This window comes from Anolis carolinensis, chromosome 2 (genome assembly GCF_035594765.1).
Source record: "Anolis carolinensis isolate JA03-04 chromosome 2, rAnoCar3.1.pri, whole genome shotgun sequence".
In the NCBI taxonomy this organism is placed as follows: domain Eukaryota; kingdom Metazoa; phylum Chordata; class Lepidosauria; order Squamata; family Dactyloidae; genus Anolis; species Anolis carolinensis.
In genome coordinates this window covers 235,184,705-235,212,197 of record NC_085842.1, presented here as the reverse complement: position 1 = coordinate 235,212,197, position 27,493 = coordinate 235,184,705, and the positions used below count along the sequence as shown (strand labels likewise).

Here is a 27,493-nt window from a genome sequence, read left to right as displayed (position 1 = left end):
TCTAGTTATGTTTTAACTTTGAAACAAGCCAATTTCAAATTGTGGGTTATTGAGCTATTGTGTTGCAATAAACTATAGTGAATGTTAAAGACTTTAACCTAAGCCACTGTAATACTCAATTAGCTAGGATATTCTGGATGCAGGAGTCTACAAGAGGTATCTTTTATAAGTTCTAATTATTGTTAATTAAAAAGGGGCGCAATCTCCCATAGCCATGCTGGAGGAGGAAGTAGAGACTGCAGGAGTTCAAGACTTGCTTGAGTTTACTACTGTGATGATAAACTTATGATTTATTGTGATGTCTGATAGCATGTAATGGGACTTGCACTGTCGTTCATCTAGGATTGTAGTGTTTTTTTTAAATGAGACTCTGACATTGGCACAGGAACTGGTGATTTTAAAAAAAAAATCTGCCAAAGCAGTTGTACAGATTCACCATCCCCTATCTGTAATTCTAAAATCCCAAATATTCCAAAATCTAAAAATTACCCATATGGGTGGCTGAGATACTGACACCTTAGCTTTCTGATGATTCAGTGTATACAAACTTTGTTTCATAGGCAAAATTATTAACATATTGTGTATAAAATAACCTTCAGGCCAACTGTATAAGATGTATTTGACACCTAAATGAATTTTGTGTTTAGACTTGGCTGTCATCTCCAATATACTTCATTGTGTACATATATGAATATACAGGTATACTAAAATCTCGGGGGGGGGGGGATCTCAAATGCTTCTGGTCCCAAGCATTTCAGATAAGGGATACTAAACCTACTTCATACCTTCACTAAAGACATGATTGAAGTGAAGGTATTTCTCACCTTAACAGAAGGTGGCAGTACAATACCAACTGCATAAGATTATATTTCTCTACATATCTATGGATATCTTTCATTTAGAGTGTTGAGCATTTTGTTGTTCTTTTTTTAACTCTGCTTTTTGGATGGCTTTAAATCCAAAATACTTGTGCTTTGGAAAAAAATACTGATTTCTCTCAGCACTGCTTATTTGTTTAGGAGGTCTACTATTAATTTATTTGACATTTGGAACTAGCCGCTTTCTAGGCTCCTATAATACTTCTGATAATCTTCTCAGGCAATATACATTTTCAGTATATACCCATTGCCAAATATAGTTTTGCATCCTAATTGACTATTTCAAAAACAACCAAAACCAAGCTTTTAAATAAGACTTTCCGATAAAATTAGTATAAGTGAACTTTTTTTGGACAGGGGGATATGTTTATTTCCTCCCTTTGTAGATGACACATCTTTATTTTGGTAAATTATTGCTATACATATATTGTGCTTGATGTGTGGGGTAATTTTAATATTTAATTATTTAGTATGTGTGTGTTTGTGGCATTCGGTGCACATACCTTTAGTGACTTTCCTTCCCTTCTCATTTCAGTCCAGAAGGGAGGATGCTTTTTCTTCTTAACATTCTCCCCCTGCACTCTGAATTAGAGATTTATTTGCAACGAAAAATCAATTAGTCCTAAATTTATTCATGGATTTCAGGTCCAGCGATCAATGCAAGTCCACTCAGTGGACTCAAGGGGACCCACTTCATCCCAGTTAATGTGTCTGAAGGGGAATTACCATTGATACTGTTTTTTCCCTTTTAGGTCAGAGATCAGATCTCGCTGTCACGGACTGCGGCAACCAGGAATGACTTCACCCTGCAGCTACCAAAGCTGCACCTGGAGACCTTTGCAATGGAAGGGCTGAAGGGCGGTCCAGAGGTTGTAGCATTCCAGGTTAGATGCTTAAATAACCTTTCTTTACAACCAAATGTTTAAAGACATATACACACACAAAGTGCTGAAAATAAAACATTTCAATAACAGAGTGGCAGTAATTTTTTAAAAGGTGCTTGAACAAAATCACAACAGTATTCTAACTATGGAATGTTAAGGAAGCAAGAAGATTACTTTGCAAAGAAGTTTATGCATAGTACATATAAAGAGCAATGTGAACAAGCAAACTTATTTTTAAAATATCCAGATCAACCTAGAATTGCTTTTCTTCCATCAGTGTTTTCCAAGGGGATTAAAAAAGGAAAGAAAAACAAAGTAGCTGTCCCTAGATCAATATTTAAGGATGTCATCAATGTTGGGGTCACACAGGAGAAAAGGATTCAGAGTGCAGAGCATTGGAGTTACTTGTTTTCACACCAGCTGGAGTTGTTCATGTGCTGGGAAAAGATTCTAGGGCTATTGATCTTTTTAGTCCTTACTGACTGACACTTTCTGGCACTGACGATGATGGAAAGTACCCTGACAAGTGAAATGGACAATGAATATAGTTGTCAAGGTATCTAAATCAGAAAACCGTGCTCCTACCTTTGAGTGAAAGTCCCTGTTCCTGTTACTTTATTTCTGCCAAATATTTTTTCAATTGATTTGTGAAAGGATCTTGCACACACACAGTAATGAAAACAATACCAATGCTCGAACTTTTGACCATTGGCACAAGTGCCATCTCCTAGGTATATCACGTGGTCGTTGTAGAGTCTACACTGTAGAAAAAAAAACAAGGTGCAAATATATCCCGGGAGACTAATAAGCATAGTTGGGACATTGCCCCCAAGAGTCCCTTGTGTTAGAGAACTTTTACTTGATATAAAAATGCACAACTGATTATGATGTGGATTGAGAACCAAGCCCTGTGTAACATCAACATATCTATAGTCCAATCTTACTTTTTTTTTAATGGTAACAGCTGGCTGACTGCAAATTCAGAATTACTCCTCCCAATGGCTAATCCCAGGATTAGGTAGGATGCTACCATGGCAGTTAAAGTGAAATATAGTGCTGTAATTGTGAATAGGATCTTGGGACATGTAGGTGGTGAAGCAACCCTCACTGAAAATCTTCCCCCGTCTATAGCTGCTTTAAGCATTCTTTAAAAGAATTCTGGAATGACAGATCCCTCAACATCATATCTTATTTTTTGATAGAGAAAGATTCCAAATTTTTGTACATGCTACTAAAGACTAAAGCCCGGGAGCGGAATGAGTGCTCGCTGTTAGCCCCAGCTCCTGCCAACCTAGCAGTTTGAAAACATGTAAATGTTAGTAGATCAATAGGTACTGCTCCGGCGGGAAGGTAACGGCGCTCCATGCAGTCATGCCGGCCACATGACCTGGAGATGTCTATGGACAATGCCGGCTCTTCGGCTTAGAAATGGAGATGAGCACCAACCCCCAGAGTCGATCACGACTGGACTTAATGTCAGGGGAAACCTTTACCTTTACCTTTACTACTAAAGACTTAGGTTCTTTTTTGGTAATAGACTGCTTGGGATTTCTACCATTTGTTCTGATTTGCAGCAGCTGATCTAAAGGTAACAACCTGGGGTGAATGGCATGTCCATATTGCGTGCTGCGTGAGATGTATCAGATTTCTTTTTCAGATGACATAAAATATTTTGTCCCTGTCACTTCTGGGATTTTCCAGATGTCTGTGTCCTAGAGTGTTAAAAACTGAAACCAGTAATCCAAGCACAGCAATTTGAAAGTAAGTGGAACTGATTTCCCTGGGTTGTATTCTCAAGTGGGCATATGATTGACACCAAAATGGTATCAACCAGAGGGAGGGATCATTAAAATGCTGTACATATGTATTTTGTTAACCTATAATCAACATATTGTGCCAGTATTGTCGTCTTTGTGTTAGAAAGCTATTCCATAGTATAGAAAGTATTAGGAATTTTTGTTTAATTCCCTTTTGGGAATTAAACAAAGAGAATAATAATTAATATTATCATTGTTTTATTTTCATGTTTGAAAACTGCTCGTTCTCATAAAAACAAGCAAATCAACAAACCACCCTACTCATTATTGATTTTAAAATATATATTTTTGTTGCATCCCGAAGGTTTAAGAGTAGAAAACAGGATTCATTTATTACAAAGTAAAGTAAGGGATATTTGGTGCTGAAGGATGCTCCAGTATATCTTGTTGTTGTTGTTGTATGTATGTATGTATTAAATCATTTCTGATTTATGGTGACCCTAAGTTGGACCTATCGCAGAGTTTTCTTGGCAAGATTTGTTCAGAAGTATTTTGCCATTGCCTTCCTTTTAGGCGGAGATAATTCAATTTGCTCAAAGTCACCCAGTAGGTTTCCATGGCCAAGCAGGAATTTGAACCCAGGTTTCCACAGTCACAGTCCAATACATAAACCATTATGCCACCCTGTCTCTCAAAATCAGATAAAGGTCACAATTCTTTCATTTTCCTTTTGGCTCTTACCAGGCATGTAGCCAAGTGGGTTGGGGGGGGGGGGCTTGAGGGGCTTCAGCCCCCCCCCCCGAAATTCTCAGGGTGGTCCGTGAGAAGGCCTTACATTTATTATTTAAACTGTTATGTTTATTCATATCATGATCTGCTCACCATTCTCAATATATCCTATATGCATGGGGGTATTGGGATAACGATACAAAAGGGTTGCTAGGGTAGATCCTCTCTCACCCAGACGCAGCCCCCCCCCCCCCCCCCCCCGAATCAAAATCCTGGCTACGGGCCTGGCTCTTCTCCCTCAAACTCACATGGACACACTTCAAGTGTTTTCCAACTTTACTTTAATAATGCACTGGTGGATAATGTGGCATTCTCCAAACAATTAATTGTTGTTGCAGTTTCACAGTATTAATTTAAATTGTGCCTAGCATTTTTTTCTACGCTCCCAAAGTTTGATTTTACTGTAACATCTGGGTGGGAGAACATTTGATTCTCCAGACAAGGTGGTACCCCAGTTCCCATCAGCTCATGTCAGTGTAGCTAAGATCAGAGATGGTGAAAGTTGTGATACTAAAACTCCTAAAGGGCCACAAATTCATTTACTTTGGTGTAATTATGCAACAGAACATGTAAGAAATATATAGACAGGAATAAGATCGATTTTAAAGGCTAGAGTCAAGAGGGATAGGGAGTGCTTTTAATCTGCATCTAATGGGATCCACTGGTTTCTATGATTGATCAAATAGTTGTCATTCATTTTTATAGGTCACGTATAATATGGCCTCTTACATCACAATTCCATTTCACATTTCTTCAGGTTATTTACTTCAGTAAGTCAGACTCAAGGTAACTAAAAATCTAAACTACACGCACATTTGTTTGGTCCTCCTCCTCCTTTAGAACCACACACATTCATTATTCATACTCATGTTCTATAAAAGCAGAGCCATATGAGGGTCCTTAATGAGGTCCAGTTAAGGACCTCATACCATGAGGGGGAGAAAGCATCATCTTACTGTGATGTTTTGTCCCATTGTGTTTAAAATTGTGTCATTTCTCAGGTCCCATTCCATGTTCTTTCTTGCCTTTTCTCCCAAAATCATCCATTTTCAGGTTTGGCACATGCCCACTCCATTAAAAACACGTTGGAAAAAAACTTTTGGGATACTTGACTTTTCTCTCCAATCCCATTACTTTTGAGGAGACAGAAGGCATCATTCTTAAGGAAGAGCCCCCTTCTCTGGGCTCCTCTCCTTTCCTCCCAATCTCATTCCTCTCAATCGCAGAAACCCGAAACTAAAAGCTAGCACAATTTGAAAGCCAAGATTACTATGAAGGAGAAATGACAGGAAAAACAAAATGGTAATATCTTGAAATTTCAGCATTTCTCATCATTAAATTAGTTTTTTTAATTTACCATGCCAAGCTCATGAAACAGGATTTTGGGAGAAAAAAGTCAATGCTTGGTAGGAGACCACCCATTACTCCACGGCACTGAAGCGATTCAACGTGGGAAAATTTGACGGATCCCACCCCATGTGTTTTCCTCCGCTTTTTCCCATTTCCACATGAATCATGAGCTCAGAAGATGATTTCACCCATCTCCTATCCCTCCATTTCTTAACACTGTCAAAACTGTTCCCAAACGATGCATCACGGATGACAGGCGGAAGTCTGTCTACATTGTTTGATGGAACCCATGATTATTCATCAGGGAACTATTTCAGAAGTGTTAAGAAATGGTGGGGGGGGGGGGCTGCAAGAGATAATGTCCTAAGTCTTTACCTAGTGTGCAATAAGTCGATGATTTGGTGAAGAGACATCAGGTATGGTATACATGGAACAGTTTTTCCACACTGAAGTTACTTTGGGACAAAGGTAGCATGGCAGAAATGCATAATTGTAAATAGGTTCACCTTCTGACTCGCACTAGGAAATTGTGCTTGGTGAATCTATAATTATGAGGTAAAGATTTTCCCCTGACATTAAGTCTAGTCGTGTCTGACTCTGGCGGTTGGTGCTCATCTCCATTTCTAAGCCGAAGAGTCAGCGTTGTCCATAGACACCTCCAAGGTCATGTGGCCGGCATAACTGCATGGAGCGCTGTTACCTTCCCCCGGAGCGGTACCTATTGATCTACTCACATTTGCATGTTTTCGAACTGCTAGGTTGACAGAAGCGGTGCTAACAGCGGGAGCTTACCCTCCTCCCTGAATTTGAATCACTGACCTTTCGGTCAGCAAGTTCGACAGCTCAGCAGTTTAATTTGCTGCACCACTGGGGGCTCCATATGAGGCACATTGCAAACCATTTAAAACAGGCTTTGGGTTGCTATAAGGTGGCTGCCTGAAATATAGTTAATTGTGTGAACCTGCCTTTCTGTGTTGAGTGGGATTTTGTTCTATTGGTTTTATGTGTCTCCAGGATGGAGAAAAAACCCTAAATAAAAATATAATTTTTTTGGTGAAAAACAGTGGTCCTTTGTCTTATGAATGGGTTTTTATGGTTTATGTGAGGAAAGGAAAACATAGAGAACAGAATGGATGTACAAACAAATTTCTTCCAAAGGAAGTTAGTTTCTGGAATGTAAATTTGAATTCATACCATTTATTTTTCTGACTTTGGAAGCTGTTGTTAGATGCCTGCACGTATAGACAGGTTACATGCAAATTGTCTACAATTTGCAATTGTTGAACCACTCTGCCATTCTTTTGTTTAAAAACTGCTATACAAATGTAAGAGGGGTGTTATTAGTTTTATAGTAGCAGACTAGAGTGTTGACATCGCTTCTGAGTGATAGAGTATAATCATTATAAATTTATAAAGGGCTTATGTCCTCCATTTATTTTATGTAAATTATGCATCCATGTACGATGTAGTCATGGCTTATCATATCGTATTGTACACAGAAGCAAAAGCCTGCTCTTCTAATCAATTGGGCAAAGATAAATGTAAGTTTTAATGTTAGGTTCCCAGTACATTTTTCCGCTTCTTTCAATAGCACTGGTAGTACTGTGAAAATAAGCATTCAAGGCCCAAGGGGAAATATCTATCTACAAATACTAAGATAATTATGTTGTTTCTTGTCTGTTCTGAACATTGTGGCAAATATTGCATCTTAGAAAATGTACCGTAGAATACTTCTGAAGGCAAAGATAAGTGCTTTTTCCAGGTGGTAGCACTCCTCATTATTTTCCATTCAAACTGTGATTCTGCACAGCCATGTAAAAACACACAGATATTCATGGTCAACAGTTTGAAGCCATTCTGTAGCACAGTTAGCTTGTTTCCTTTAAATCTTTGTTATATGATTTCGTTTTACTGAAGATATAAATATGGTAGTTTTAGACGTCAGAATACTTAATGATTTTTATATATCTCTGGTGTGCTGTCAACCAAACTACAGTTGGTTCAGACTGTAGCAGCCAGGTTGTTAACTGGGACTGAGCAGGGAAAGCATGCTACTCCACTGTGGGTTAAGTTTGGTCTACGTTCTTAGTATTTTTTTTTCAAGGGAAGTTGTTGGGACAACTATAAAACCATCAATGAACAAACCTCAAGATTCCACAGGATGTAGCCATGGTCTTAAAAATGGAACTGTGGTGCAATACCTATATAGTGTGAAAGGGAATACATGTGACAAAGGAAACTCTATGATTGTGTTCTCCTTGAGGTGAAGCACTACATTGAGCAAAAGGACTGGAGAACTGGACTAGCTCCACTTCCCCTGCAATAATTCCTCTCCTTTTCTACATTGAACATGTTTTTTCTGTTGGGGAGAGCATTCCTATCAATGAAGATTAGGGTTCTAGAGAAGGAGGAGGACCAAACAAAGCTCCTCTGATTGTGTGTTGGCGATGTTCCTTGCTCTTCAATGTTTCTCTTTCTTTCTTGCAAAGCATCCCTCTTTGCAACAAAATTCTATTCGCGTCTTCCATCTAAACTGCTTCTCATTATCTTCCTTTCTCCGTTAACTCTCTCTCCAAATTCTCCCATGATCCTCTTTTTCTTTTTCCTCACCAGTCAGCTTTACTTGATTCAGTTTGATTCCTTGGTTGTAACTGAAGGGAAATCTTGGTTTTTCTTCATAATCTTCAGCTTTCTACCGGCCAGAACATATGCTTCTTTATGGAAAAATACTATGGAACAGAGATGATCTTAAAGTGAAAGGGGATCATAGGACCAATGTCTTTAGGGAATTTGAAGGCATAGTTTTCTGCATTATTTTTCATTCACACTGAGAAATCTTTTCCTCCAAAAGGTGTCCACATTTGTGTCTTTATGTCTAGGCTTATATCTGTGCAATGCCTATATAAAACTTGGGAAATAGTTGCCTTTCTTCCTTCAGATCTAAAGGGCTATATTTTTTGAGGCGTTTTTAATTGCTCCCTCCGCAGTCTCATGCCATTGCAGTTGTACATCAGTTCAAAGACTCAAAGCCAGTGGATCCTGCATTGGCATTTTAGGTGGACAGCAAAACATGTGGATAAATATGCTGTCTTGCCCATAAAGGTCGTTGAAGATGAAGTATTTATATGTACATATATTGTATGTTACTCTTAATTCTTAACAAGGAGAAATGCCAAATTGATTTACAGGGATAATACTGCACTATTGTTTAAAATGAGTATTTTTGAGTGGTAAAGTCCATATGTGGTGATTTTTATCACTGCAGCTTCACTTGGGAATTGTTACACGTGTTAGGTAAAATAATCCCTTGTAGAAAAACGTTGCCAGATTTCATTCTTGAGTGTTTTCTTTGGCGTCTTCCAAATGGGGAGGAGGCTCAAATTCATGCAGCCTTTTGTTTGTGGTAGGGTTGGTAGAGACACCCGCTTAAACCACCTTAAAAATAATTTTGAGACTCTTGACTACAAAAATGTAATCCTCAAGGTATCTTATGTCTTAGAGCCCTGTGCAGGCCAACAAGGATTGAGGATTGAACTGCCTCAATCTCACCAATGACTTCAGTAACAATTTTTAAGATAGTTATATCTCACATCTTTACCTTTGCTATGAAACCCCCCTATTATTTCAGCAATCTGCCTTAATAGTGGTTTTCTTTTCATATCCTTGCAAATAGTTTTGGAAGTCAAAAGGCCATGTGAAATATTACACCATATTAATACTGGATTTTGTAATGTAAGTGTCAGCTTTTTTTTGGAAAAGAATATCATTTGATGGGGTGCTTAGGTGAAGGCCTGGAGAAGGAAGGGTTATCTACAACTTGAGTGAGTTTATTATGGCTTAGTGATTTGCTGATTGATTTCATTTGCTGTCAGTTAAGGCTCTCTTAATGTCAGGTTTTTTTGCATAATGCATTGAAATAAAGACTGATGAAGTTCTTCAGAGTGATACCGCTTACATAAACTGACCCTGATTTGCCCTGTTCAGCATGACAATTTAAGTGACAGCAGTTAAAGGAAAATATAGCAATGAATATGCAACTGTAGTATTAAGGAAAATGCAGTGTAAACGCTTCAGAATATAAAACCACGCATATGAAAAAGGCTAGTCTGCTAATTCCACAGTTCTTCTATACTGTGGAAATAGGGCATTGTTGTGTCCCAAGTGATGTACTAAATAAAAATTCAAAGGGAAAAAAGTTTAGAGGGAATTAAAAACTAACCTATATTCCTGACTTCTGCTAAATGTTTGCCCTGTTTGAGAGTGTAGATTTTGGAAGTATGTGAATTTCAAATCTAAGAGGTCCTTGGAGATTTCTGTTTCCTTTCATGCTATCATAGCGCATAAGTGTGTGGCCTGTGTTGTTTCTGGTGTGTGGAATGGATTGCTAGGCTAATGGAAATAAGCTGCTAATGAGATCGAAGATTGAAGTCCCAGCACTATTTCTTAGTAGGCTGCAGCGTCAGTCTTCAGATTGTATACTTTTTGTTACTCTTGGGTTCATTGGAAGTATATAATAAGAAAGCCACTAGTTTGGATTTTGTTACTTTCCAGTACCAATGATTAAGAAATTAAATAAAAACAAGAAATTAAAATAATGTCTGTTGCCGTTTTGCTGTGGAACATGTCCTCCAACATTTCACAAATGAAAACTGGGACGTGCATGGCCAAGCAACATCAGAGTGTGGTCAAGATGGCAAATGTTATTAAGGAGGAAAAACACAGTAGAAGCTGACGAAGGCTTTCATGGCCGGAATCACAGGGTTGTTGTATGTTTTCCGGGCTGTATGGCCATGTTCCAGAAGTGTTCTGACGTTTCGCCTACATCTATGGTAGGCATCCTTAGAGGTTGTGAGGAACATGGCCATACAGTCCAGAAAACATACAACACAGTAGAGGCTTTTGGCTGAGTCTACAGTGAAGCACAAGACCCTCCTCTCCCTTCTACCCTAAATTATTGAGTGTAAACTATTTTTAATACTTTGAACTCTGTTTGCAGAGATTGAAATAAGTTGAAAAAAATAAAATAAGTAATGAAGGAAAGTGGGAGAAAGAAATGACAATAGTGTAAAAGCATCTAAAAACTAGGATGACAGAGGATTAATTGGGATTGCCTGTCAAATTGGGGCAGAAGGAAGGTGTGGTAAAAGGTTTTTGGGTGAATCTGCACTGACTCACTATACTGGAGCTAATCTGGATTGGCCCTGGGATGGATCAGACAGGCACTCTTCTGGCCACTGCAACAGTGGGAGGGAGTCCTGACCCAGCAGTGCTGAAGGCACCCAGCCTTGCCATCCCCTCCAGTTCTCCATTTCATGGGAGTCTCCAGCTGTAACATAGGTTGCACCTGTCCACTGTCACCTGCTGTGCGACAAGGGAACAGGAGTAGGAGAAATTATATTCCTCCCCCCCTTCTCCAATTGCCCCATTGCCCCAGCTGACATCAGGCAAAGGTCAACAGGTTAGAGCCATGCTGTGGCCAGAGACTGACACAGCACGGAGGACAGGAGGGGATAATAATTGCCACCTCGTGTTCCTGGGCACCCAAGCCTGGAAAACACAGGGTGGTGCTGAGAACTATTCAGATGGACCCACAGTAGGGGGATATGCTGAATTCTGGGGCAGAATTCAGCGTATTCTCTGACTGTGGTTAACATGTATCAATGCTGCGTTAAGGAGACCTTGCTTAGTGTTGCCCAGGATCAGCTCCATGAGGCATTTGGCCACAAGGGATCTGATCCAGGCCTGATCCAATCTAGTTGGTTAGTGTAGATGTGCCCTTAGTGAACTCACAAATGCTGTATTTATTTGGAATGCAAGTTCTCTCAAGATATTGGCAGATAATAGATAATAATTGATTTTACGTAATATGGGATGTCTTGATTTTCTTTTACTTGTAGGAGGAGGGTTGTAGAGCCTATATCGTCTTGTCTCATTCCTAATTGTGCAAATGATTTATTAAATACAGTTTTCTATATTTTGCCAAGGCCATCCTGGAAATTCATCAAAGATGATACCATGACTGGAAATTAAATGACAGCAGCTTATTCTCCCACTGTGTTAATTGGTAGGGATAGTCCCAATTAATTCTATAATATCCCATTTTTTCAGCTGTTTTAATAATGGCCCAGTTTCTTCTTCTTCCCACTTTACCCCTTCATCCTCGGCTTACTTCAGTTGCTGCAAACTAAATCCAAAGTTCAAAAATAATTTGTATTCAGTGAACTCAGCAGGAAAGGAGTCAAATTTTGCCCTTTCCAATAGTTTTAGACAAAATAAAACTTCTGTAATTTTTATTTCTCATTAGTAACTTTTGCCATCTTGACCATATTTTAATTTTGCTTGCCCATGTATGTCCTGATTTCATCAGTGAAATGTTGAAGGTGTGCCGCATGAATGGTACAATACATGTCTTTAAGAGGGTTCCCTTGTGCGGCCATCATGTTTTGCAGGGCAGCACTTTGCTTTATTATTCTTACTAAAGAACCTAAGAAAAATAAATGCATAGATATGTTGCACTTCTTTAAAAAATCAAATAAAATTGCATTCCTTTTACTATAGCAAAAGCCAATTATTTCATTGGTGCAATAAAAAGGTAAACAATTAAGGATATTAATTTAATTTATGTTTAAATATTCTGTTTCAAAACTGCTGTAAATATTCTAAGATCAGCTGTGTGTTGCGCACATACGCACATGCATTTATGCAATATGCCTAACTGTTTTAGGAACTTTTACTTTTCAAAATAATCTTTCAGTAGAGCCTCAGATTCACAGATCTTGCATTTCTGTTACTTTCTCCTTTACATAAAACATGTTGCCCTAGTGTTTTAAATTGCTTTTTTATAGAATATATTGCTTATTATGTCAAACTCTTCGTTGTCATGTGTTCAGCCAACATCACAAATTTAGTAGAGTAATGTGTTCTTCTAACTGCTGTCATTTCTCATCAAAGAAAGTTGATTGAAGGTGAGTCATATAGGTAAAAGTCAGGGATGTTGTTAACCTATATTGGGGTTTAGGGAACCATTCCCAAGACTTTTAAGAAGCTTTGTCAGTCTGTCTGCCTATCCTGCTCACAGTTTGCATATTGTTCAGAGCAAATAAAAATACAAGTGTGAGATTTGGACAATATGCCCATGTATGATTTGTGGTAATCTTAATTTAGAAGTTAGACTGTTCTTGGATCTTCCAGATAATAGTTTAGAGCTGCTCACCTGCATTATTATTTTTGTCTGTTTAGTCTCTAGGTTGAATCTCTAAATAAAATGGAGAAGTGTCCATAGCTATTCTTCATGCTGTTAAAATACTCAAACATCAATAGTTACTGAACAGAGTGATTAAATGGCAAACCTATTTTAAAGTCAGCAAAATTTAAAATACCACTTGTAATCTTTGAAGTTGTGATGGGCAACTTCTGCAGGGCCAGGTATCATTTTTTGGGCTGCACTATTTTTGGATGGATGTACATAAAAATTCATTAAAATAGTTATGTGCATGTAAAACAGATTAGCTGTAAAATATTTGTTGAAATGAAGTAAAATTGAGCTTTCAATCTACTTAAATTTATTTTAATATAATATTGATTTGATATTGAACTGAAAGGAATTTAATTGATAATGATCTTGACTATGGCATTGGCTATGATAATGACTATCCCATTGATTATAGTACATTTAGTTCCTTTCCCCATTGACTGTGATACATTTTGTGGCTTGCACCTAAACTGAATTTTGGCATACAACACAGTTTTAAAAAAAAAAATCAAAAAAAATCTGGGGGCTGCAAAAGTGTTCATGGGTTACATATAGTTCATGAACTACACTATGCCCACTCCTGTTTTAAAATCTTATACGAGTTGAATATCAGTTGAGCGTTTATGTTGCCTAAGTTAATTTTTTCAGGGTCAAAGGAAGGGAAAGTGTTTTAAACATTGAGGTAAACTAGCTATGCTGTGGGCGGAGGCTCAGCCAAGAGTCTTTGTGCCTTTCTTCCCTATACCTTCTTTCTCTTTCTTTGTTTCTCACACACTCTCAAAGTGTATCTCACACACTCACAAAAAGCACATTTGCACTATGTTTCTAAGCAGCAAACTTGAGGGATTAGTATCCCAGTAGATAACCTATGATTATTTCCAAATTCTTTCTCTTTTCATTCCAGCTCCCTGTTTGTCATTGGAATGCTACCAGTCTTTTTTGTTACTATATTTACAACATCTTTGTAGGACATAGTTTGTCTTTCCTTTCTCTTCTCTTCTCTCTTCGTGTTGCTTAGTCTTGATTTAAGAGTGTATGGCTGTGGTCAGGTCTGGCTGTTTTTCATTTCTGTACATCTTGTAATATTGCATCTATAAAATTTTGGGTGTTATATAAATCAACAATGCAACAGAATTATCATGTCTGTCCAATTTAGCCAGTAGAGTCAAAATCAGTTACAACTCTCTCAAGGAGTTAATTACTTTAGACTGCCCCAATAATGTTTCGGGTTCATTTGTGGTCATACGAACCATTGGAGTTCGCCCACATAATTACTACTGGAACACTTGATCCATTATTTTATGAATCTTGCATGATTTAAAATTGTTTTGTGTTTTTTTCCAATAGAAGTTGATCTGCTGCAATATATTCTACTTTGTTTCATTCTGTGGAAACAAAGCAACACCGATATTCTGTATCATGTTGCAAGTAAATAAAGCTCTTAGCTATGTTATTTGCATATTCATATTTTTCCCATCCTTCATGTTCAGTCCGTCAACGGCATTGTGTTGCTTCTTATTTTACCTGCAACTTTCAGTAATTCAGTAATAAATTCATTTCACAATTAAATTCAGAATGCCATCCTGTCCTTTCACCGGTTTGAATATCAGAACATGAAGTTCATTTCTGGTCAAGAACAAACAATAGATAATGTTTTCCAGTCCTTGAATTTCCTTTTTGTTCTATTTGAGCTTTGGTGAGGAGCATCACTACATTATATCTATTTATTAATTCATGATATTTACATGCTACCTAATAATTATATACATTTGGCCCCCTGCTTTCACAGTGATTGGTGTGTTGAAGTCCTGTAAAAATAGGTAAGTGGGAAAAGTGTAAATAAAAGAATCCACTATTTTTTTTCCTGGGAGAGCGTGTCACTCAAAATGCCCTGAAGTGCTCTCTTTAGTAATCTCTTGGTCTTTGACTGGGATGCTATGGTCAACTCTCAACTTTTTTTCAGAGAGAGTCCCCCACTATAGGCAACATTTAAATTCGATCTCCAATTCAATCTCTCTCTTAATTAATGGTAGATGTGCTAGTGTGTGTGTGGGGGGGGTGTGTGTGTGTGTTATTTATGGTAGAAGTAGTTTCCAAAGTGAGCTTCTCAAGAGGTAAAACAGGAAATTAAGTTCCTTTCAATGCTGGGGAGATTCTGTTGCACCAAGCTTCTCTGTGTATACTGTGACAGACAAAGTACATACTCAGAAGCAAGGCTTTCTGAACCCCGTGAGACATGCAGTCTTAATTTAAAGTAGTGGTATTTTTCTTAGGCCAACTGTGCTCGGCAAGAAATGGCGTGATGGTTTTTACATGCTAGGCTATTGTGGTTTCCAGTAGAAGCACTTTCTTTTATATCTGTCAACTTCATCGCTCAAGCCCTTCAATTTTCTTTCCTTAGGAAATCATGTCATTACTACTTGAGGTGCATTTAGCATTTTACAGAGAGCTTCATTTCCTTGGAGGGGATCCACCGAGACCATCCTGAGTATGTGTGTGTTTGAAAACATGATTGATATTGAAACTAAGAAGGAAGAGTTGGGCTCAAAGGACCCATAGTATGGGGTCTTGGGGTGAACGGGAAAACTAGATCTGAGATGCACTCCCTTCTGATAGCTTTAAATTGTGCATGCATGAAGTGCTTATATGAAGCCCTGAATGAGATCTATGGAGGGGAGATCATTAAAGCAAGTACCAAACAGTTGTAAAAGGACAGTGCTGTTGGATATTTTCCCCAGTGAGTCCACTTCTGTTACTTGAAAACGTCTGAAGAGTTTACATCCTCTTCTGTAACTCCCACAAGGCATCTAACACAAAGCGGACCTGAAGAATAAGCATTCTTCAAAGAGATTTTGGATACAGCATCATACCCAGTAAAAATTTTTTTCTCCTAATCCTTAAAAATAAAATGATTTATGGAACATTTGTTTCTTTGAACTCCATGTTTGACAACGCACAAAACTTGTGTGGTCTTCTGGATTTTATTGGACCGAAGCTCCTATGGTCTTTCCATGTTGACTATGCTGGATAGAGCTAATCAGATTTTCAGTCCAGAGAAGCCTAGAGAAACAAATGTTGCAGGAGAAATAAGAAGCAGTCCAACGCAGTAATGGACTGAACGCATCCTTCCTGCACTTTCTATTTGGTATAGAAAAGGATATGCAAACTGAGACCATGTGACATATTTCATTCCTTTGATGCTGCTTCTATGAATCCATCAAGAAATGACTGCCCCCCCCCCCCCATGTGTTTCCCCCTTTTTTCTTTGGTCATCTTGCTTCTGGTTAAAATGCCAGTGAAAATAGCCATCTAAATCAGGCAGGGGCAAACTTCGGCCCTCCAGGTGTTTTGGACTTCAACTCCTACAATTCCTAACAGCCAGTAGGACTGAAGTTTGCCAGTGCCTGATCTAAATGGTGTTATTGGTTGACTTTAGATAGTCATATTCAAAAGCTATGTTTCAGATGTTCACATCTGAATGTAACGAAGAATTGTATACATTGCAAGAGAATAAAACAAAAACAAAAAAACCCCCAAAGACAAGAAAGTGAATGTTAGAGCAAGTTCTACTTCTTCTTTTTCTTCATATATTCATACAAAGCATTCTTTGCCAAGTGTCACTTTTTGGCCAAACTTCATACTGAACCTAACATTTGTAGTCTCTCCATATTTTTCTTCCCAGTAGTTTGCTACACTAAAGTTAAGCTCACATTCTTTTGAAGTACATTTATTATTCCCTCTCTTGTTCCTTTTCATCTCTTTGTGTACATTGCTCCTAGGTAAATTTATTACCTACTAACATTCTTTTTAGTTCAAGAATTTCCTGAAGGCTTAAAACCTAAAAAGCAAATATTAATTTGGTTTTTCCCTCTTTTTTCTTACATAAAAAAGAATCTGAACCTCTTTATTCTAGAGTTTTTAGATTTCCAATGGCTAGACTTCAGTTTTTCTGTATTGTCTTCTTGTTTATCTATTTTATAATACAATGTTGTATGTGTCACTTAACACAAACATTTTACATTTGCTTTTCCATTATTTTTCTGCTTCTTCCTTAGCAGATGAAGCTTCTTTTCAGTGGTAGGAATTTTGTCTAGGTAAAAATATATCCACTACTGGTTAGAAATGCAAATATTTGATGAAACCAATATTGTCATAAAATCATATGCTTTTATTAAAATCAATGTTCATTATCTTAAAAATCAACTGGCATTTTTTTCTTTTACAGTATTACTGTCACTCAAACATTTTTCTCATAGAAAAATGTAGCTGGCCAATTTATATTTGGTAGCTTTTGCTTTTTTCAGCTGTACTAATTAAAACCTCTTTGAATATCTAATGCATTTTCAAAAGTATATAAAGAAATTATACTATTTGAGAAATAATATATATTTTAAAGAAAACATCTGAGAAATGATTATGAAACACTAATAGCTGGAAAGTGTTGCACTGTCTGCAACAAACACTTATAAATGTATGTCTATTTGAATAAAGAAAAAAGAAAAAAGTACATACATTTGTTTATTCCTGTTTTAAACCTTATGTTATAACAATACATTTTAGCATCTTCTGTGTAGTGTTTTGTAGGTAACTTCACCTAAGATGCCTGATTCTAGACCAAAAATATATGAAATGACATTTTAAATTTGCTTTTCTTTTTTTAAATTTGAGCTCCAGTACGGTTGAGCAATTTTCCAAAATTTAGAGACATAGCTGTGCTAGTCTGGAATACACCCCTTTGCATATTTTCCAAAATATAATAGTGCTGGTTATCAGAATACTACATTTTATTTTAAAAGGCTCTGCTTTAGGAGCAGAGATGGGTGTGGTGATCAACCCTGCCAGTGGCTATTGATCTTACTATCCATCTAATGCCTGAATCCTATTGCCAATCTCAGCTGAAGTTGGCTCATTAGATCTATGGAACTCATGTAATGGTTGATGTATCAAGTTACGGTTGATTCTGTGAGTTGGCTCTAGTTGGGATAACAACGGGGTCATTTAGGACAAAGAGCAAATGTTTCTGATTACAAGATGTTGAAGACAAAGGAGAGATCCAAGCTTCTTCAAATTAATACTTCAAGTTAACTTGTGTCCATGTAATTGAAATTTGGCAGTCTATCCAATCTAGCCATTCCCTTGATAGATAATGTTGTTTGTTACCTTGTAATGATTTTTATCATTTTCTTTTTAAGATCGTTATTTTATCTGTTCTTATTGGAATGCATTTTTGAGGGAATTCTTTAAAATTAAAAGCAATACTTAAAATGTTCTCAAAGAAATAAAAAAAAATATTATCTTATGCAAGAGCCAGCATGGTGTACCGGTTTTAGTGTTGGGCTGCCATTCTGAAGATCAGGGTTCAAATCTCCACTTGGGCTTGGAAACTCATGAAATAACCTTGGGGGCATCACATTGTTTCAGCACCAGAAAACCCAATGATAGGTGTGCCTTATGGTTGCCTTAAGCTGAAACGACTAGAAGGCACACAACAATGACTATCAACACTCCCCCCACAAATTGCTTTATGTATTCCGCCAGCCGTATGGGTCCCTTCTTAAATTGATACATTTAAAATTAAAATTATAATAAACTGTTAACACATGCTCATCAACATTATGTCTTATTTGATTACACACATATTATATCATAATGTGAAGGTAACAAGGTTAAAAGTACAGGAAGAGGGTCATTTCTAGAAACAGACTTCTTCTCTTGTTGCTTCTTTGCATTTGGTTACTCCTGAGTAATTTGTTACTGCTTCTATTCTAAAATTGGCAGCTTTAGGTATATTTTAGACTTTATTAACTTACATCCTGTATTTCAATTTAAAATGGCTTTTTAATGCTTAAAATTAAAATTCTTCATCCTTCAGAATGACTGTGGCTGGGTTTCCTGCCCCACTGACATTCTTACAATTGCCCTCAGTCTGGAAGGGATTTTGGTTTTAAAATGAATGCGCCATATGAATCTGTCTGGGTTGTAAAACTGCTTGCCATATAATATTCACGAAGACTTGATTGCTTTCTAATAAAGAACAGTATAGGTGGTGTCTTTTTTGCTGGGCGGGGGAGGTTTATTTATAATGATAGGTGACTGGTTTCAAATGTTCTGTTAGTTTCCCTGATAAAGTATTGCCAATTCAATAAGATATCAAGATGTTGCATTCCTGTAGCATTCCTTTCCTCTCCTCCTCCTCCTCCTCCTCCTCCTCCTCCTCCTCCTCCTCCTCCTCCTCCTCCTCCTCCTCCTCCTCCTCCTCCTCTTTAAACAGCCTGTCTGCCATAGTTTGCAAAATCAATGTATGAGATCTAGTCGCTTCAGGTTGGACCTCCCTTTGTATTTTGTACAGTGGGATTTCCCATTTACTCCTCTTGGTTGCAAACTCTTGTATTTACTGAAAAGTTGTTTTTGACTCTGCATTCCTGTAAGCTATCTGGAATAACAATGAAAGTTGCAGAGGAGGCTGCCACTGAAAAAGGAATCTAGCAGAAATCAATGCAGTTGACACTCCACATTTGCAGGTCTCAGTTTTGTGAATTTGATTATTATATTTGTGCTTTTGATTAATATGTTCAAATCTGCACTCGGCTATGGAAACCTACTTTCTTATTTTCAAGGGAAGACAAAGGCAAAACCTCAGAACTAATCTTGACAAGAAAACCCTGAACAGGTTAATCTTAGAGCCCTTCCACACAGACCTATATCCCAGAATATCAAGACAGAATAACCCACAATATCTGCTTTGAACTGGGTTATCTGAGTCTACACTGCCATATATCCCAATTCGAAGCAGATAATGTGGCATTTTATTCAACTGTGTGGAAGGGGCCTTAGGCTTACAGACTTGAATCAATGATAATAATACTCAAAAAAGTTATATTTCCAACCTATCATAAAACTAAACACATGCACTCAAGGCCAGACAACAAATACATTTCATTTGGAAGCACCTGGACAAGTCTGCAAGGAAAGCAGAGTGTCGTTGAAACCTGAAGACTAAGTGTAGGCGTGGTTGAGTCTAAATTGATGTTTTATATGTTGCATGTGTTTTATTTTATTGTCTTTTATACTGTGTTCACTTTTATGTTGTTTTTAGGCACCTTGTGCTGTTTGTAAGCCACCCCGAGTCCCTTCAGGGAGATGGTGGTGGAATATACGAACAGAGTTATTAATTTTTTTGTTGTTTTTATTCTTAGGCTGACTATGAACATGGGTGAAATTAACCACACAACTGTCCATGTCACATGTCACAAGGAATCTAAAACCATAGCTTTATATCTTAAGATATGTAAATATAGTATTGAAAAGCCTAATTTTATTTATCATTGATGTCTTAATAATGGTAAAGGTTTCCCCTTGACATTAAGTCTAGTCGAGTCTGAATCTGGGAGGGGGTGCTCATCTCCAATTCTAAGCCGGCATTGTCCGTAGATAAGGTCAGGTGGCCAGCATGACTGTATGGAGTGCTGTTACCTTCCTGCCAAAGCAGTACCTATTGATCTACTTACATTTGCATGTTTTAGAACTGCTAGGTTGGTAGAAGCTGGGGCTAACAGCAGGAGCTCACCCCATCCTGCAAATTCGAACCGGTGACCTTCCGGTCAGCAAGTTCAGCAGCTTAGCGGTTTAACCTGCTGCGCCACCTCCTGTTCAGAATAATAAGCTGCAGGAAATGGATGGGAAACAGGCCTGTAGCGAGGGGGCGGTTTTAGGGGTTCAACCCCCCCCCCCCCCCGAAATTTTTCAGGTTATAAAAAAAACCTGGTTTACTCATGAATTTTAACTGGTTAACCAAATCCCCATTCTAAGTCTATAAGACGCAAAACATTAAGAGTCCCTCCAGGCACTATTTCAAGCAGATATTGACAGGTTTGTAGCAGGGAGAGGTGTGTGCTTAGGGGTTCAACCCCCCCCCCCCCCGAAATTTTCAAAACCCCTCCCGAATTTTTTTTCTGGCTACGGCCCTGGTGGGAAACCATTTATCTTTAATACTCTTTCCACATTTCTTACTTTCACATATGTAAGATAAACGCAACTTTTAAGAGTAAAATTTCCTTCAAATGGAGCAGGAGAAAAAACCTAAGAAGAGTCAGTGTTTATACCACTGAATTTCTATGACAGATGGGATAATTGTACACTTGTAGATTTCATGTATCACTGTATTTAAAGGCTAAATGCGACAAGCAGGCCTGTAGCGAGGGGGGGGGGGGGTTAGGGGTTCAACCCCCCCCCCCCCCGAAATTTTTCAAGTTATAAAAAAAATCTCGTTTACTCATGAATTTTAACTGGTTAACCAAATCCCCATGCTAAATCTATGAGATGCAAAACATTAAGAGTCCCTCCAGGCACTATCTCAAGCAGATATTGACAGGTTTGTAGCGGGGAGGGGTATGTGCTAGGGGTTCAACCCCCCCCCCCCTCGAAATTTTCAAAACCCCTCCCGAAATTTTTTTCTGGCTACGGCCCTGGTGACAAGTACCATGTACTGTGAACTGCAAGTCGCTTCTGGTGTGAGAGAATTGGCCCTCTGAAAGGACGTTGCCAAGGGGACACCCGGATGTTTGATGTTTTACCATCCTGTGGGAGGCTTCTCTCATGTCCCCACATTAGCTGGAGCTAACAGACAGGTTACCCAGCTCACCCCGCTCCCCAGATTCAAACTGCCAACCTTTTGGTCAGCCGTTCAGACAGCATAAGGGTTTAACCCATTGCGCCACTGGGGGCTCCATGCACTATGATGACACTGTATAAATAAATGATAATGATAACAACAAAGCCAAAAGAGAAGTCTCTTAGATAATTTGTCCAGTAAATTCAGTAAACATTGTCCCCGAAGAGAGGCGGCTCAGAAAAATCTCCATCAGCAAGCTGAAAATAGAGTCTTAAGAATAAAAATAAAAATGTTTGAGCTGCAGATTATTTCTTTATCAGCGAAAGGGAGCTATGCAGAGAGTAGGTGATCTTCAGTTCTAAATTCAGTGAAATGTTTAAATTTTTGAAATGCTTGTTCTATACAATCACAGACAATTTAAGCTTTTTAATATTTTTTAAAATAGCTTGTTAAACTTAGGATAGATCTCTTCTTCTCCGTATAACTCCTTCTTCTGACAGAAGGGATTGGCAGAATTTCATGACTTACAAACTCTTCACATTATAGTATCTAGTAAAGTGCCTTTCCCCCTCTTAAACAGAAATCCTGATTTTTCTTAATTATCCCATAGGATCCCTTATGCTGAGTCAGCAATGAATCAATTCTTGGCAGCGTACTAATAAATACAGTAGACTACTGGAAATACCATCTTTCCACTGAGATTTAAATATGAGGCTCCGAACACTTGATACTGAAAATTCCTCAGTTCCTTTAGGGAAAGTAGGAAATGTTACCTCAAAGAACTTGTCCAAATTAAAATGTATATAGCCCTGTCTCAATTCCACTAGGGACATTAAACTGGATAATAGCAACATTCATAGTAGCGATAATTTTTTATGGTTACATATGATGTTGTTCTGTCTTGTCATTTGTACTTGTCTAACTTTCTGATGTTTCCTGAGTAGAAAACAGTGTTTGATAGTCTTGCCTGTATAAAAACATTCAAGTATATTTCTTCATTTTTCCATGATGAAGTAAAATTTATTACTACGCACCACGCAAACTGTCTAGGGTTCTGTTCTTTTCCCTCTTCATAAGGGCTTTGCTTTTTCCCCTGCAAGCATTACTAGAAATCAGTGGGCCTGGGGGGAGGGGGGATCTGCACTAGGTATATAGTACACTGCTTCTTAAACTGTGGGTCCTGACCTGAAATGGGGTCCCTTGTACTCAGTGTTGGGGTCACAAAAAATTGGCAACAGGAAAAAGGTTCCTGAACACCATCCATTTACAAAAATTTGTTAGCAACATCAGGTTTTACAGTGGACTCTGTAGGAAATGCTTCAGCTGTTCTCCACAAAAAGGAAAATCAGCCTCCGTAGTGAGCCTTGCAAATGCTTTTTTTGGGGGGGTGTCAAGAGCAATTTGAGAAACGGCAAGTTGCTTCTGGCGTGAGACAATTGGTCGTCTGCAAGGACGTTCCCTAGGGGACGCCCGGATGTTTTGATGTTTTTTTACCATCCTTGTGGGTGGCTTCTCTCATGTCCCCGCATGGGGAACTGGAGCTCACAGAGGGAGCTCATCCGTGCCCTCCGCAGGTTGGATTCGAACTGGAAACCTTCAGGTCAGCAACCCAACTTTCAAGTCATCAGTCCTGCCGGCACAAGGGTTTACCCACTGCACTACTAGGGGCAAATGCGGATTTGTTATCAGTAAATGTTTAATTTCATAGCTATTTTATATATCTATGTACTCGGGATCACATAAAAATTCTTGGGTGAAAAGGGGTCATGACTGGAAAAAGTTTAAGAAGTCCGCATAATGTACATTAAACCCAATAAAATAAAATAATTTCAACTCAGGATGTTTCTCTGTGTGAAACAGTTTTTGATTTATTAATGTTTAGAAGTTAGTGGTCAAAATATTTCAAGCAAAGTAGCTGTATAGCCCAGTTTTTAAAAACTGTGTACTAGAATATTTAGTTGTTTTTTTAGTTGTTTTTTCTCTCGATGCTGAGATAGGGGCCATCCCCAAAGTAGAATGAATCATGCTAGAGCCGATAACTGTCATGACTTAATGCTGTGGAATTGTGGGATTTGTAGTTTGGAAAGGTACCTGAACTTTTTGGCAGAGAAGGCTAAAGGCCTTTTAAAATGACAGCTACCACAATTCCATAGCATGAGCCATGGCAGTTAAAGTGATGTCAAACTGCATTAATTCTGCAATGTAGATTCATCCATAGTTGTGTGCAGCCAGTTGAGCATAGTCCAAAACTAGAATGAGGTATGACTGCTTCGGATTCCTGCATAAATTGTGCAGATTTGTGTGTGTGTCTCTCCCACAACAATGCAAGAAAGTATTATTTTCAAAGCAATCCTAGGACTCTTTCACACCATACAGTTGAACCACCCTCCTCTATTTCTGTCATCCAGTGAAGCTGAATGGAGGAAAACCATTTCCTTCCTTTCAGTTTCTTTGTGGATGCTGTATTTTTCTCACAGTACATACTAAAAATGTAGAATTTGCTACTACAGGATATGGTGATGCCTGTCAACTTGGGTGGGTTTGAAGTAAATGGACAGATTTTTGGAAGATAAGGCTTCTGATCCTAAACCAGTGCCTGTCATCAGTAATGGACTGGATTAGGGCCAACAAGCTGAAACAAAATTCAGACAAGACAAGAGGTACTCCTGGTCAGTCGTAAGGCGGATCAAGGTGTGGGAATGCAGCCTGTGTTGGATGGGGTCACACTCCCCCCAAAGACACAGGTTCTCAGTCTGGGCGTACTCCTAGATTCATCACTGACCCTGCAACCTCAGGTGTCAGTGGTGGCCAGGAGTGCCTTTGTACAGTTAAAACTTGTGCACCAGCTGCGCCTATAGCTTGAGACGCTAGACTTGGCCATGGTAGTCCACGCCTTAGTCACATCCCGTTTGGACTACTGCAATGCTCTCTACGTGGAGCTGCCTTTGAAGATAGTTTGAAAGCTTCTAATAGTCCAGAGATTGGCAGCCAGGTTACTAACTGGAACGCAGTTCAGGGAGAGAACCACCCCCATGCTATGGCAGCTCCACTTGCTGCCGGTCTGCTTCTGGGCTAAATAAAAAAGTACTGGTTATTACCTTTAAAGCCCTAAATAGCTTGGGTCCAGACTATTTGACGAACCACATCTCCACTACAGACCAACTCGGACACTGCGATCATCGGAGGAAGCCCTGCACTCGATCCCACCCCTGTCCCAAGCTCAGCTAGTAGGAACGAGAGAAAGAGCCTTCTCTGTGGCTGCCCTTCACCTTTGGGACTTCCTTCCTAAAGAGTTAAAGATGGCCCCCTCCCTACCCACCTTCAAGAAAACAGCTTTTTTTTCGTGTCAGGAGCAACCGGAGTTGCTTCTGGAGTGAGAGAATTGGCTGTCTGCAAGGACGTTGCCCAGGAGACACCTGGATATTTTGATGTTTTACCAACCTTGTGGGAGGCTTCTCTCATGTCCCCGCATGGAGCTGGAGCTGATAGTGGGAGCTCATCTGCGCTCTCCCCGGGTGGGATTCGAACCTGGCAGCCTTCAGGTCAGCAACCCAACCTTCAAGTCACAAGGTTTTTATCCCCTAGGCCATCGGAGGCCTGAAGACATACCTTTGCTCACTGGCTTACGAGTAGTAGCAGTAGCAGTAGCAGTAGTAGTAGTAGTAGAAGAAGAAGATGGTAATACTACAATTATACCTCTGATTAATAGCTATTATCCGTATCTGTGTCCTATTTGCCCCACCAGTTCAATGGACATCTTGAGCAATGATCAATCTATTTGACCCCAAGGAACTGGGAAATTGACACTTCTGTTCGATGTTTGATGTTTTGCTTTATGTCTGATATAACAGGTTGCATTTTTTATTTAATATTAGTTGTGAAGTCATAATTTGTTTTTATATGTTGGGTTGTCAATTTTCGTTATTATGGGTGTATTGTTGTGTTTAGTGTGTAGGATGTGTTTAGTGGGGTTCTAGTAATTTGAATGATTTTTTAGATTGAGTTTGTTAGTTGTTTTAGGTTAGTGTTTTATATTAATATAAATTGTTTGATTGAGGGGATATGATCCTTTTGTTTTGTCTTTCTGTATATATGTCTTTGATTGTAGGGTTGTTTCTTTGAATAAAAATTAGCCTAGTTGTAAAATATATGACAAAAGTGATCCATGAGGAAGAACATGCAAGCTATGGGAGTCTGCAGTGGTTTGCTCTTACTGGAGCCTATTAGGAAGGGCAGATTTCCATCCCTTCCTCTCTCCACATTAAATAATTTACTTTTGCACTTTGAACTCAATTTGCAACAGTGGAAGTAAGCCACAGATAAATGGAAAAAAAGAGAGAAACTGGGACATTTTAAAAGCAGCTTAGAAAGTGGGTGGTGGAAGATTAATTGGGATTTTTTCTTCTCAGTTGGAGTGGTGTGATATCCTTACACAGAAGTCTTCATGTTGACTAGCATGGTATATTCAAACATTAAGTTGCTTATTTGACAAAAATCTGTCTAAGGAGAACCTCATTACAAAAAGTCTTCATGTATTCAGTATAACTTTCATCAACCTTAAGGCTGTTCTTACACTTGAAAAATCAGTACAGGTCACTTCAGAGGGAAACTATAACCTATAAAATGTGATTAACCAGTTGTAAAGAAGTCCAATAATCCCAACAGTGTTATACTATTTAGGTCAGATATCAAGTTACCAGCACTGCCAAATCATTTATACTCTCTTGTGCAGTTAACTTTATTATCGGCCTGATCAATATTACACAGCTGGGACATTCCTTCACTATATACCTGAACAGGATTATTTTCCCAGCTATATTGTAATCAGGTTATTTACTTTCAGAGGTCTGTAACTTTCTTTAGTTTCATGCCAAATTAAATCTAATTCTTTTTAAAGGTGAATTGGGAGAATTAGCAACTCCATTCATTTTGAAAATGGTTCATGCTAAGCTCTGGTATTCCTCGCAGCTTGACTGAGTGAAATTAGATAAGAGATGGGTTTACGTAGTATCCAAAAAGCACTATTTGCTTTATCAAAATACATTGTTTTGTAAATACTATAGTGGGTGTGGAGAACCTTGTACATTTAGTCTGCTACGGTTCAAAAGGTTGGCAAAATGCATACCCTTTGACATACTTTAAGAAGGAAGAACGGATGTTATAATTTGGAAAGTATTTAAATGTATGTTCATGTAAGTTTGTCTGTACAAACTAGATAATAGGATGTTGAATCTTCAGAAACATGTGGTTTGGCAGAGATGACATAGACTTGATATAGCAGTTATAGACAGTAATGATCCTATTTCCTTTCCTTTAAGGCTATGATTGTAAGTTTTATGGATGTCTATCAACTTGTGGGCTCCAGAGTCTCCACACTAGAAAGAGAAATCGCATCCCACCACCATCACATTGCAGCCCTGAAATCAGAACTTCAAACAGCGTGTCTTCGTGAAAATGAAAGCTTGTCCTCTGTAAGTGTGCTCTTAAAAACAAACCATTGGATTAATTTTTTTCTGGGAATTATTTCTTACTATATGACTCTGAAGAGGCTTCCTTGTGCTTGTAAAATTATATTATAGGGTATCTTTTAATTGTTAGATAATTTTGCTAGATGCAACACCTTATATCACACGTGTCAAACGCAAGTCCCACAGGCTGATTATGGCTCCAGCGTCATTTTATGTGGCCCACAATGCTTTCAATGACAATGCAACATAGTTTCATTAATACAGTCTTACAATTCTCAAGTGGCCCTTTGAAGACAACCATAAGACTGATATGACACTTGGTGAAAATTGGTTTGACATCACTGCCTTATGTTATCAATTGTGTAATTTAGAGCAATAGTCTATCCCCATGAAAGCTTGAGCAGTTCTGGAGTGGGTGAAAATGTGGGTCTCCAGAGGTCTTTGGGATACAGTTTCCATCTTCCCTCATCATGGGCCATCCAGTAACATCTGAAGGGCTTGGAA

General features: G+C 38.5%; 1 protein-coding gene across 7 annotated transcripts in view; it reads left to right on the top strand.

Annotated features, from left to right (window-relative positions):
• The window catches only part of ccdc171 (coiled-coil domain containing 171), a 214,925-nt gene that overhangs the window by 156,707 nt on the left and 30,725 nt on the right, over positions 1-27,493 (top strand). For 6 of the 7 annotated variants that reach the window (XM_062971894.1, XM_008103172.3, XM_008103167.3 and 3 more), the window contains 2 exons: positions 1,631-1,762; positions 26,840-26,992. In XM_062971894.1, coding sequence (XP_062827964.1) covers positions 1,631-1,762; positions 26,840-26,992 — 285 coding nt within the window. Of the gene's footprint in view, positions 1-1,630; positions 1,763-3,463; positions 3,524-26,839; positions 26,993-27,493 lie in introns of those variants that run through there. The other variant, XM_062971895.1, reaches the window with a different exon arrangement.